Here is a 14,183-nt window from a genome sequence, read left to right on the forward strand (position 1 = left end):
TACGACCATACCAGGGTCTTCCTGCCTTCAGTTTTCCCCTACCTCCTAAATATATTCCTGAAATCTCCTATTAGGTTTTATTTTGTCACGCATCTTACACGGGCAGTTTTAGTGGCTGCTCCATGTAATGGCTAAACTCCTTTGCTGACAATTCAGAGAATTCCATGGATTGGCAACAAGTTTCTAAAAAAATTTTATCCAGTGATTCAAGCTAATGGCAGGGAAGTTATAAGAGAGTGCCCTAGATTTTAATTTTATTAGAAGTAAAGGGGGGGAAAAAACTACACATTCTTGATTAGAATGTTTGATCAAAAATGCTTAATTTAAGATGGTCTATTTAGACAGTACACAGGATGGACTGAAAAGGAAAGACCTAGAAGAAAGAAGCCCCATGATGAGGTTAATAATAAGAATCTTAGATTTAATATATTTTAGGTTTAAATCCTAGTTCTACCACTAACTATGTACCCTTGCCCAAGTTAATTAAATTTCCAAGTATCAGCTTTCTTATCTGTAAAACTGGGATTATCGTTTCTACTTTATATTATGTGGTACACAGCAATCACTTAATAAATAATAGCTATTACAGATAATCTCAAACTCATACAACAATGAATCACTGCAAGAATGTTTCTTATCAAGGGGCTGCCCTCATGGACTTCTGAATCTAGCTTATTGCTTCAAGTGCTAGAGGGAAAATTTGTCTTTAGGACCAGTTATTATTCTAAAACTTTTATACTTCTAATGTAATTATATACCAACTATCAGAAGAGAAATAACCACCTACTAAATGTTCTTTCCAAAAAAGGAAATTGTGTTGGCTAATTATTAAAGAATGTGTAATTTTAATGAAACCACAGCTGTCTGAACTACACTTTAGAATAAGTAACAAAAATGCTCTTAACTGAAAGCAGTGGTGCTGTAGATTTCATCCGTCCATCAGTGCCAATTAAAACCTGAATGGTGCATCAAGCTTCATGCAATACTTACAGTGAATCCTGTGTTACTCTGAATATATTTATGGCCTCCCACTTGCCACTTGTAATTTGAATAGCATTTTCCTATAAAAAGACAAACATTATGTTGTGTGAAGCTGAGCGTTATTTGAGCAACCTCAAGTGAATGATCTTTCAGGAGATAAATCTTGGAAGGAACATACCACAGTGTCTTTGATATAGTGAATATGTTTGTAGCCATCCTTGTCGCTAAATATTTTGTAGTATGAAATGGTATCATGGCTGAACACTGGTGTTGAAACAAAGAACTGAAAGAAATGAACAGAGGTTATATTCAGGAGACAACCCAAACTAAAAAGATTGATTTTTTAAAAGCCATGTGTAGTTACAATGATCGGGACCAGAAAGTCTTGCCTCTCCTACCTTCCAGCACTCACACCCTAGATGCCTTCCTTTCAAATGGACAGCTCTTCTCGTGCTTCTGACAGGCACTTATACATTCCAAATACTGCTTAATTGCTACTACATATCCTTGGGTTTATATTGCTTAGTTTGAATTTCTGTATTCTGAGATTACGTGGTTTGACCTAGTTAAATAAAATTCACAAATGAATGTTGATGTTTAACCAAGTCAAACTTCAAAATGTTATATTTGACCGAAATGTGACTCTTCTGAATGCCGATAGCCTCTTGTAATTCTTGATTTGTTTGATGTCAAGCACCTAATACTGACAATGCGATAAAGACATTTTAAAGATTAAAATATCACGAACTGCTAGTCACAGCTTTTAATGGCAGAAAGGGACCTCTGGACTTGAGAGGAAAATGTAACCAATGACAAGAAGATGAAAGGTGTACTCCTTGAGCTTAGGGAACAGACCAAACCTCACTGTTCACCTCTGACCTCTTCCCAGGGCCCATGCTCACCACCTGTAGAGAACTGCTTAAGAACCTAAGGAGTTTCTGCCACAGGTCTAGTGTGTCCTGAACAGAGCAAGCTACAACTCAGCATCCTGAAAGGTACAGATAATTAAAGTCCTGTAAATGTCCTGACATCAGGTTTTAGCTAGTAGTTTCTCCCATTAGAAAAAGAGATTCATTGTACATTTGCTGGTTTCCTTTTTGATCCTGGTCATTGGGTGGAGGAAGGATGGTAACGTGGTGAAGGGGCTCCATGAGGAAAGAGCTATTCTACCTCATACAGAGTAGATATTCCCACAAGTTATTCCAAACTAGATTTCTTAGCACAAGTGCTTCCACGTGACAGTGTTAAAACATTCAGATCCTTTACAATTGTCCAAGCAACACCAATCAAAAGACTACAGGTATCTCTCAGCTACAAACACCTAATTTGCTGACACTTATCTTGCTGGGACATACTTTACAGCAAAGTGAGAACAAGGGAAGTAGTTGTAGATATTTTTAATGATGATCCTATATGTAATTTGACATAATGTTTTTTAATACAAGTCATGATTATGATTGAATGATATTAAAATGTAACTTTTTGATGTGGTATCTGTGGGGTCTAACTGCTGCTAGGTCACTTCAGTCGTGTCCGACTCTGTGCAACCCCATAGGCGGCAGCCCACCAGGCTCCCCCATCCCTGGGATTCTCCAGGCAAGAACACTGGAGTGGGTTGCCATTTCCTTCTCCAATGCAGGAAAGTGAAAAGTGAAAGGGAAGTCGCTCAGTCGTGTCCGATTCTTAGCGACCCTATGGACTGTAGCCCACCAGGCTCCTCCGTTCATGGGATTTTCCAGGCAAGAGTACTGGAGTGGGGTGCCATTGCCTTCTCTAGTGGGGTCTAACTAGTGTCCCCTAAATTCTTTTCCACCGAACCCAGAAGATAACTGTTATGAATTGAACGTTTCTGTTCCCCAAATTCGTATATTGAAACTCAACCCCTATTAAGATAGTATTTGGTATCAAGAGGTGGGGGCCTTGGGAGGTAATTAGGATTCAATGAGGTCATAAGGGTACAGCTCCCACGAATGGGATTAGCCCATTTACGAGAATTACCGGAGACTGTCCTCCCCCTGCTCTGCTCTCCGCCATGGAGGATACAACAAGAAGTTGACAGAAGAGAGCTCTCACCAGAACCTGACTATGCTGGCATCCTCACCTCAGACTTCCAGCCTCCGGAACTGTGAGAAATGACTTTCTGTTGTTTATAAGCCACTCAGTGTAGGATACATTGTTATAACAGCTCAAACAGAGTAGGATAATGACCTATTTGAAAATAACATTTTCACAGGTGTAGTCAAGGATAAGAACTGAGATGTGATCATAGTGGATCCAAGTTGGCCCTAGAGCCAATGATTGGTGTTCTCATAAGAAGAGATGAGGGTGCAAAGAGACCCAGGGGAGTAGGTCATGTGAAGATGAAAGCAGGGGTTGAAGCTGGTGGAGCTCCAGCCAAGAAAGTCCAAGGATTGCCAGGAGACCAGAGGCTAGAAGAAGTGAGAAAGGATTCTTCCCTGGAGACATCTAAGTATGGCCCCACCAACCCCTTGACTTTGGACTTCTAGCCTCCAGAATGATAAAAGAATGAATTTTTGTTGTTTTAAGCCAAGTTTGTGGTAGTTTTTTACAGATACCCTAGGAAACTAATATGGTGTCCTTATCTCTTTGGCATAAAAATGATGTTTTTAATAAAATAAAAAATGGAATAATGAGAAACTTCTGTCTCCTTACATGAGACACTAATCATAAGACCAGTTCTGGTAGGATTCTGGGTATTGACTCAGTGCAATTGAAAGCCAGGAGGCCCCTGAATAGGAAATTCTGATTTGCAATTTTGTGGAAGGAATTTCATTAGTAGTGGCCTGAAAAATCATTCTTTCATTTTAGAACGAGGCTGCACCCTCTCAGCCAAGTGATTCCTTATTAATAAACACTTTACAGTGTCTCCCTCTCCCCATCAAGATGAAAGATGAAAATTGGCTCCACATTTTCTCAACCACTGTAATGGAACTGGGGTCACAAATACTATAAGGTACCTTAGTGAAAAAAATACTCACTTTACATCTGCAGAGAGTTAAGGAACTCTAAAAATGGCTTAGTTCCAGATTAAAATAGAAAACTTCATTTTCATTGAAAACAGAAAATAAGAGGGCAGAACATTATGTTTCAAGATAGTAGAATCAGGCAAACAGGAAGAATATTTTTGTTAGGCAAAGACTGTTATCTTCTCCCCTTTAATTGCACACATCCAAGACAGATGCTTTAGATGAACAGGTAACTTGGGTGAGGTAAAGAGAGTGTAAAATATTTCCGCATTCACTCTGCCAGAGTGAGATCCATAATGCATCCTGAGTTAAGTGCTCTGGCAGCAAGTCACGCCTGGGCCCTAGATAACCACATGTCACTAGGTGGTCCTCAGTTTAACAAGACATCCTCACAGCTCCCTTTATCATGCTTAGATGTGCTGATAAACTCCTCATCTCTACTTACAAAGTCATTTAAAATATTTTTCTTGGAAGGTAAGATGATTTAACACCAGTTAATTTTTTGCCACAGATGGTAAATAACCTGCTTATGGAAGGCTGATGCCTAAACTGAGTCCACATTTAGTTTAGTCAAAGGCACAGACTTTCAAGCATCAAGTAGAGCATCCATTTGTCTAAGCCATAGGGTTTCACCAACCACTCAAATGTGATGCAGTGTATGGCTTAATTATTTTTAAACGATTTAAATGCGGCTTTGCGTCCTGAGCATTGTGTTCAGTATTTGTTCTTCACATCTTAGTGGTTAAATACTATTAATAGAATCTTTGATTAAATCTTCCTTTTTTATCTGCTCTCCACAGGACAAAAAAAAAAAAAAATTATTTGAAGTGAATTTGTTGTTATTTTTCTGATAAAATACCAAAGAAGAAATTAGACTATTTCCTCCAAATTAAGACACAATATTTCATGTGGAAGAAAAGGAAGTGACAAGTAAAGTTCTCAAGGAAGTATTTGCTAGTTCTCTGCCTGAATTAATAGGTAAACTGCCATTTAGTCTCTTTTCTAGTTCATTGGTGGTCTCTGAAGGCCTTTTTCATTTTAAACCTCTTTGACAAACACTAAGGGAAAAACTGATCTAAAATTGCTCTTTAAATTTATATTAATATGACTAGCCTATACACTTTATCTAAAACCCTCATAAATATTATTTGAACAGATGTCTGAAAAACAAATATTTCTAGGTTATTTCTGGGTAATTTTATTAAGCCACTGGTTTGATTATGGGTCAAAGGAAGCTATGCAGCACATTATGACATATGAGCTATGACTATATAAAGTCATGACTCCAAAAGGCTTGTCAGGACTTATAAAATCTAATGAATGGCCCCCTTGAAAATAGCTGCCTTGGGGAAGTGTGGACTTACTCTTAAAAACCGTCACTTCAAAAAATTTTCCACAATTCTTCTAATATTCAGAAAGTTAATGACTATTGGATACATTTGGAGAGATTGAGATTATCACACAGGAAAACTAATTTTTCCCAATAGAATTCTAAAACTATAGATTTTATAATGATCTAGTGTAAAATCAGATACATATTTCATTTATTCACTAGATTTATTTTGGCATGATTTTTGATTTAATGTAGAGACCTCATTCTCCCTCAAAGGGCATGTATGTGCTTCCACTGAGGGTATTTAAAACAATATTCAAAAACTTTAGAAGGCAATTCATTCATTCATTCAGCTATTGTTTGCTGGGATTACAAGACTGGTGCTATACAGACTATAACAATTTATAAGATACAACTGTCCTCAACCTGCTTATAAACAGATTTCAAAAGATGTATTTTAAAGTAGTTCAGAGTGTTCCGAATGGTGCCAGTATTTTCAGAATAAATGTGTATGGATTCCTAAGATCACGTCTTTGATAAGATTGCTGGTATCATGGTTTATCTATTTGTAAAATCACATCATTCATATTACTTTATAGAAACTCTAGCTATATCATTATCATGGAGAATACAACTAAAGATATTTTCAAGTATTCTTTCTTCTCTCATTCTTTACAGGAAATCTCTATAATGACAGTGAACTCATAAATTAAATTTTTCCCTTTTCTCAAGTTTTCAAATGCTGATTTAGGAATTATCTTTCTGGAAGGCAAGCTTCTGGTTGACCTAGAATTCAAAAAATTTAGAAAATCCTGTTGTTTCACTGACTTCTTCTCTTTTTTCCTGTTACTTATACAATGTTAAAGAGTGAAATAAAATAGGATTTTTTTTCTTTTTTTTTCCTGAATTACACACTTATCCTTGTTACCTTGTTAGGTGGTGCTAGTGGTAAAGAATCTGCCTGCCAGTGCAGAAGACATAAGAGATGCTGATTTTATCCCTGGGTTGGAAGGATCCAGTGGCACCCCACTCCAGTACTCTTGCCTGGAGAATCCCATGGACGGAGAAGCCTGGTAGGCTACAGTCCATGGGGTCTCAAAGAGTCGGACACGACTGAGAGACTTCGCTTTGCTTCGCCTCGCTTTTGGAAGGATCCCCTGGAGGAGGGCAGGGCAACCCACTCCAGTATTCTTGCTTGGAAAATTCCATGGGCAGAGGAGCCTGGTGGGCTACAGTTCATAGGGTCAAAAAGAGTTGGACATAACTGAAGTGACTTAGCCTGCACCCATGTACATTTACTTGCATAAAAAAATAAAGTAATAACTATTCTCTAGTTAGGGGCTTCCCTGGTGGCACAGACAGTAAGAATCTGTCTATCCACTCCAGTATTCTTGCCTGGAGAAGACCAGGGACAGAGGAGCCTGGGTGCTACAGTTGGAGGGATTGCAGAGTCAGATAAGACTGAGCGACTAACCCCACAAAATTCAACTAAAGTACCTTTAACTGAAGATAGAAAGTAAATATATGTAAGCTAAAATTGCTGGATCTAGGAAAGTATACAAAAAATAATTTTCAATACCTGAAGATGTTTACTTCACTCTCCATCTTAATTTAAATTTTTACAAGACTTAACATCTCAGAATTTACTTCTGAATTCTTTATTGTCCCTTGTCTTGGGTTAATGTGTTAAATTAGATAAGAGTTTCTTTTTTGTTTGCATGTGTCCAAATCTCAGAAGTAGCTTTTCTTTTTTTTACCCAAATGTTAGTTGAATTCAACCACATATTTGTGATAAATGGTAACATTCATACAATATTCATTTATTGTTTGTCTTATTTTGTATTCTTTGTATAAGATATAAGATACAATTGATGTTTTCCTAAAACATGATTTAGTTTTACACAAAATCCTTATAAATCACTGAATAAATCTATCCAAAATAATCCAGATATATATGATTACAAACTGTAACAAAACACACACTTCCCTAACTGATACCACTTTACTTAAAAACTAAAATAAATATGGGTATGTATGAGATTAATCTACTCATTTATTTATATAAAATATAATGAGAGGTAGGGTTGTCTCTAAACCAAGGATGGCAAATGTAATTATTTTCCCTGGATTCAAATGGCTAAGAGTTACTAAGATTATTTTAAGTAAATCAGGGATTGTGTTCCCTTTTGAAAAATAATATTTATTACATTTTTAAAGAAGCAATATTAGCTATAGATATCAGTTGGTTGAAAAAGTTAAGAACAGAACATGAGGTATATGATTCATTCTCAATAGAATTCTAGATATATGGACATTAAAATTGTCTGGCACAAAATTGCTGAAGGGATCACTACCTTTGTGTTTTTTACCTTGTTATTTTTCTATAAAATCAAGTAGTGTTAGTTTGGATACATTTCAAATAGTCCTTTAATAGCTGAGAATTTCATTAAAAGATAAGGAAAAGATAGCAATCATACTCCACCAGCCCATCCAGTTCTGCTTTCTTCTATATGTTCCTGGGTCTAAGAGGGAAAAAGAAAAAAAAAATCAAATGAAACATAGTATTAAGAGGACAGTTTTTCCTAAATATAATCTGGACATTTGAACAAGTTAAGCTGGCTGGTCAGAGTGTACTACTGTTAGTCAACCAACTACATACTTGAGTTGAAGATGACTAGATTCAAAATCTTATACAACATCACTGTTGCATACATAAGGATGATCTGAGGGCTGTATCTTATTGCAAATCATTCATAATTCTGGCTAAATTTTCCATAAGTCAGTGACTGGAATTGACAATATCCATGGAGACCTACCACAAACCAAACTGTTGTCATGTAGGTAAAAAGGCATTTCCCAGTGGAATTTAGGTTAAATTTTTTTTCTTTCCTCAATCTTACAAAGTAGCTAGAAATCTTAAAATTTGCACCAAATCTTATTTTTGGTATATACTTGAGGATAGTACAACAAATCCTTTATTGAGCAAATACTTAATAAGCCTAAAATGAATAGAATTTTATAAACAGTTAAATGAAAAATATTCTAGATGAAATAAATAGCATAGAGATGAAGCTAGCTTAGAAAACCACACGTGGCTCAGTATGGCTGAGTGGGGGCTGACTGTGGGAAAAAATTATAAGATAAGGGAGAATATAGGGGCATCAGCAAAATCATGGAGGAAATTTTATGCCACAATTAGGAAGTTTGGATTTCTCCACTGGATAATAAATACTTTGAAAGTTTTCAAAATCACAATTTGAAAAATATAATTGTGAACGTGAAACAGAGAATAGATAGGTAGGTAGGTAACATAGTGGGAGGCTTCCCTGGTGGCTCAGCAGTGAAAAATCTGCCTGCAATGCAGGAGATGTAGATTTGATCCCTGGGTTGGGAAGATCCCCTGGAGAAGGAAATGGCAACCCACTCCAGTATTCTTGCCTGGAGAATCCCATGGACAGATGAGCCTGGCGGGTGACAGTCTTTGGGGCTCACAAAAAGAGTCAGCCATGATTTAGTGACTATATAATGACATTGTAATGTTTGGAAAAAAGATGCTGAAGACCCAAATCTAGATAGTGGTAGTGAGGGTGGAGTAGAAGTTCAAATCCTCAGAATGAATTTGTGGGGCAATTTTCTTAGATAAAAATCACCTAGGAGAGTAACAGGGTGTTGGAATAGAGACTTAAGATAATTAGCAATCATTTACCTTCTGGTTTTGCTAGAACTTCAAGTAGGCTACATTTCCCAGGCCCCCATCCACTTGGATGTGGTCATGTGTAAGTTCTAACCCATAGCTTTCGAGCAAAAGTAACTGGTACTACTTCTGTCTAACCTATAAAACCCTTTCATACATAGCCTCCATTCTTCTTTCACTCCCTAGCTGGATGTTGATGACCAGCTTTGAATAACCTTGGAATATCCTTAGAAGTTACTGGATGAAGACAGAAATGTTATCTACCTGGGTTCCTGAATGACTCTGTGGAGCAGAGCACCCATTTCCTCACCCTCACTGTTTCCCACTTACCTGGACTCACTATTAGATGGTTACATGAATGTGCAAACCTATTGTATTAACCCGCTGAACTTTTGGAAGGGTTAAATGCATTAACTTGGAGAATAAGATTTCTAGAAAAGTCAGAAGAGGAAGGGCTAGAAAGAAACAGTAAACTAGGAAGAGAACCATGAGAGAGTGTATTGTCATAAGAAGCAAAGGAATAATAAATTTTAAAAGCATAGTTTGGATTTTCTCTTATAGGGATAGGCCAGTGTTTCAGAAAAAACAAGATAAGACTTGATAGAGTGAAATGTTTTATTCATCATTTCTAGCTATTAAGATAAAAGTAATATGATGAAGGATGTTCCTCCCTCAAACTATAAATTTATTAATACAGTTATATTACAAGTAATTATTGCCAGTTTCTTTTGCTTCTTTATTTTGGGTATGACTCCCAACATGAATAAAGTGTTGCCACGTCTTTTAACCTTAAATGTTGTTTGTTTTCAAAACTAAACACACACACACACATCAGTCATAAGTATGGTTACTGGAAAATTCAACTCTGTTGTTCTTAAATTTGAAAAATATGTTCCGTGTACTTACCAGACTATTTCGAAACTGCAGTTGTTTTGAAATTTTAAGGTTATTCAAAGCTGATATTTTAAACTTAATCACTGATTTTGGCCATAAAACTAAAGTTTATATTCCAGGGAATTCCACATCTCATTGAATGAGCATCTTATATGTTCTGTCAGTTTGGATTAAGTTGTCTCAGATTTGATAAATTAGAAATTCAAATTCCAAAGCAATTATAGTTCTAAATGCCTAGTTTTAAGAGCTAAAAATTTTATCTAAATGACCAATCTTATAAACAACTAATATAATTAAATCAATAATTCCTAGTATTGAGATTCAATGAAGACGTTAACAATATATTCACCCAATTGTTTCTATTTAACTAGAAAAATTAAATTTATTCTATCTTTTCTTTTTGCCTATGACACTGCATTAATGCCAAAAATCTTCCTGCTTTGTATATCAAAACATAAATATGATAAAAATAAGCTTCTAGCATATTCCATCAAAATTAGTCAAGCTTCTTACAGACACAGTAGTGATTTAAAAATATTTTTAGCCTGAGTAATGTTGACTATTATAGTCCTGATATATTTCCAAACAGATTCATATGACTTTTTTCTTGCAAAACATAATGTCCTAATTTCTAGATGGAATTTAGTGTTTTACTTTGATTGCTCTGTGCTTTTTTTCTTACTTTATAAAATAGGTTTATTCTATATTTGGTTTAATGAAACATTTCTTCATAATTAGATGTCTCATGAAATGTACCCATCAAATTTCCTATTTAAAGAAAACATTTTGTGTTTCTTAGTTTCTAATATGAGTACTTATGAACAGGCCTATTTTGAAGCTTTCCGATTGGAGAAGTAGCTTTCTGACTCATTAATTCAACAGATTATGTTTGGATTTGAGCAATAAAAACAATTAAAACTCAACAATAAATCTGTGCCTAGTTTTTTCTCCCTAAAATTAGCACAGTATTGAGCACTCTGCAAAGATAACAGGATAGCAGGATAATTAAATCTGTTTCATATGATTCTCAGTTACCTACTTTTGATTTTCAAATAGAAGTGTTTGGCTTTCCTTTGATAATATTTGTTTACTTTGGAATTCTTATTTTTCAATTTTGACATTGAATAGAACATTTGCATTTGCAAATGCAAACATCACCGTTCGCATTTTTCTCTAATTCTTTTGAATAGAACACATATACTTCTTTAACGGATCCATCTTATGTTTTCATCATCTTTATTTTGCTTTTTTGGACTGATAATTTTATAATCTCAAAAAGGATGGACTTCCATCCTAATTCAAAACCAGATGTCTGATTTTCCCAGTATGGCAGTGTCTTTTAATCTTTTTCTCTATTCACTTTCAATGCTAAAGTCATTCGAGAAAACAAAAGGTATCTTACTCGTTTAATAAAAATAATGAATCTTCAAATAGTGTTTTTTGCAAAGAAATCAGGCGTTGAATGCAGTAATTCTGCTTTATAATACAAAATGTTAGCTATAGATAAGTCCCCACTCGTACTTTTATCTTCAGAAATACACCTTGTGGTTTTAATACAACATACCTTCGGACAGTTCCATGTCTGCCAGTCTTCCCTGAAATCACATATAGACAAGACTGAAACATTTTGGATTCTTTTTAGCCACTGCAAACATATTCGATCATCAGTAACCCACGTGAGCCAACTGAAATAATAATCACTGCAAACAAATCAAAACAGAAAGTCACAACTATAAATCAATATCACATTCAAATAATTTCTTTATTTGTGTTTTCTAAAGGACATATTTTATTATTCTGAAACACTTAAGCCACAGGTAAGGAATGCAAAATATTCTTTTAAACATTAAAAAATTTAAATACACCTGCTGAGTTTTAGAGAACATACAAGAGTCCACTGATTTAATAGAATTATTTTATAATTGAGTTTTTTCCCCAGTTGGGATTTTAATATCTTAGGAAAAAAATTAAGACACAAAGCCAAAGTTATTGGCCAACCTAGAGGACAAAAAGCATGAAATTGCCTACTTGTCCATAGCTGTACTCAAGTTTTCACTTTTTAACTAATTAAAAAAGAGCTAAGTGGATAAAAGACCATCTTTCTTTCCAGGCAGGTTTGTGTTGGAAGCTAAGTTTTAGCTACAGGTCAGGGGTTGAAATTTGGGTTAGTATAATAATCAGAGATAGTGTATGCAAAGTAACTCAAACAGTACTTGGCACAAAGTGGATGTCGGTGAAAGGAAGCAATGATTACTTGGCTCTGAGGGTGAACGTGTAGGGAACAGCAATGTAAATAAACCACAAAATGTTGGACTTTGTTATAAAAGGAATCACAGAGCTACAAGGGATCTCTGGTTCAGAATCTGGCTTTATCTCCTACTAGTTATACTACCTTGACTAACATATCTGTGCCTCTGTTTCTATATAATATGGGAATAATAACATTACCAGTATGAAAGGTTGCTGTAAAGATTTACTAAGAATGCTTAAAGTGCTTACAAACTATACATACAACATAGTGAGTGCTCAAAAAATGTTAGATATTATTACTCTATTGTTAGTGTATTACAGATACACAAATGATGCTTTCTTTCATTCCGCTTGACTCTTGAGAAGAATGATGCATAAAAAAATCAGGTATATTTAGTCCAGTTTTCATCAACTAGATTAGGATGGGGAATAATGGATAACTGAAAAAAAAAAAAAAGAATTTTTGATTATCCGAGAGTGGATTCACCTTGGCAAAGTCTGGCAGAGGCCTCTGATGAGGTGTTTTTTCCTATTAAGCAATCATCTGGCCCTGGCTGACCTTCCTTCCTAAACCAGGAGAAGAGGAGTCAAGCCTTGTTCTGAGAGGATGTGGGAAGGAGTAAGGAGGCCAGCCAGGCAGGGCTTATGGACCCCTCCCCATTTTCCAGGTCAACCAGAATGACCAGGATTAATCAGACAAGATCTCAATGGGTACCATGCTGATACCTTTCACAGAAATGAAAATGCTTCTGTCCAGCTCTGCCTGCAGTTCATCCACAAACAGATAATGCTACAACCAGATCACTTCAAATAGACTGCATCCTAGTGAAAAACACTAATATTTGGAGGGGGCTGGCTTATCTTCTCCTGTTTACCATGCACATATAATAAGCATGGTCCACAAACGCTGGGAAAAAGTAGGCCAGACTTGAAGGAAGCCAGGCTGAGAGCATGCATACATTTTACTGTCTCCTTCTTTGTCCCTAGCTAACACTCACACATTCAAGGGAAGCAGCACTTAGACTGAGTACTCTGGTCATCTTTATATGTATGTAAAGGGTTAGTATGTTCACATCAATTTAAAAACTATTTGTGAATTTTAATTTTGCTATGTATTTAGCTTGACATGCTAATTTATTTATTTGTTTATTTTTGTTGTAGCATAGTCATTGCAAACTCACTAGAAAAGAAATGTAAACCCTGATGAAGAAATTTCAGTGCTAAAATTCAGTTTGAAAGGTAGAGCACGTCAGAGATGAATATACCTTGAGGCTATCATTGCTGGTACTGGCACTTCTGTGGGACCTACATGCTCAGGGTAAGTGGCATCAATGATAAAGATCCGAACAACAGGATTCTTAGCTCCAGCCTGTGAAGAAAGTGGAGATAGATAAACTCACAAAATTCTAATTATCACCAACATTTTAAAGACACTTTTGGAATTTAGGCATATTTTTATAAGCTAATAATTGTTAGGTATATTACTGTTGAAAACATTCTAATTATAACATTTAAAAATTTCATTGCAGTGTAATTACAAATATTGTGCAACCAAAGTGAAAATACATACTCTTGGTGATTAATGGGAGCTTTAATTCATAGGGAAAACTATTAGGGATTTTAAAATGCAGTTCCATAATCGATACTCTATTTTCTGACTTTTGAGACAGATAGTTTGCACTATTACTGTTGTTATTAGGATAATTGTAAAAATATTTCTCCATGTACCAAGGGGAGTGCAGAAGGAGCTTGATTTGGGGAAGGGAGTGTAAAGAATAAATAATGAAAGATATTTTTTTGCTTTTACCCTATAATTTGATCTTGGACAATTACCAAACAGTCTACTAGCTGCTTAAATTATTACTGCTTTCAATGCCCCCAAATTAGGAAAATTCCACCTCAAAATAAAATGTCATGTGATTTACACTGTTCTTGCTTTGTGCTTTTTGCCTTAGTATATGCCCTAGGTTTACACGACAGTGTAGTCCACGTTCACATATCTTTCTAGAGTTCTGTTATTTAGCACAGAAAAAGAGAACCTTAA

At 35.6% G+C, this 14,183-nt stretch overlaps 1 protein-coding gene across 3 annotated transcripts in view; it reads right to left on the minus strand.

Moving 5' to 3' along the window:
• LOC120854855 (fibroblast activation protein alpha) overlaps positions 1-14,183 on the minus strand; it is a 75,744-nt gene that overhangs the window by 30,956 nt on the left and 30,605 nt on the right. For all 3 annotated transcript variants that reach the window (XR_005719087.1, XM_040229238.1, XM_040229239.1), the window contains 5 exons: positions 13,405-13,508; positions 11,454-11,589; positions 7,779-7,823; positions 1,160-1,264; positions 991-1,061 (listed from right to left, as the gene is read on the minus strand). Coding sequence is in view for 2 of the 3 variants with exons in the window: in XM_040229238.1 (XP_040085172.1) it covers positions 991-1,061; positions 1,160-1,264; positions 7,779-7,823; positions 11,454-11,589; positions 13,405-13,508 (461 nt within the window). In the remaining variant the exon portion in view is untranslated. The remainder of the gene's footprint in view (positions 1-990; positions 1,062-1,159; positions 1,265-7,778; positions 7,824-11,453; positions 11,590-13,404; positions 13,509-14,183) is intronic.

Source organism: Oryx dammah, unplaced genomic scaffold (genome assembly GCF_014754425.2).
Source record: "Oryx dammah isolate SB20612 unplaced genomic scaffold, SCBI_Odam_1.1 HiC_scaffold_27, whole genome shotgun sequence".
In the NCBI taxonomy this organism is placed as follows: Eukaryota; Metazoa; Chordata; class Mammalia; order Artiodactyla; family Bovidae; genus Oryx; species Oryx dammah.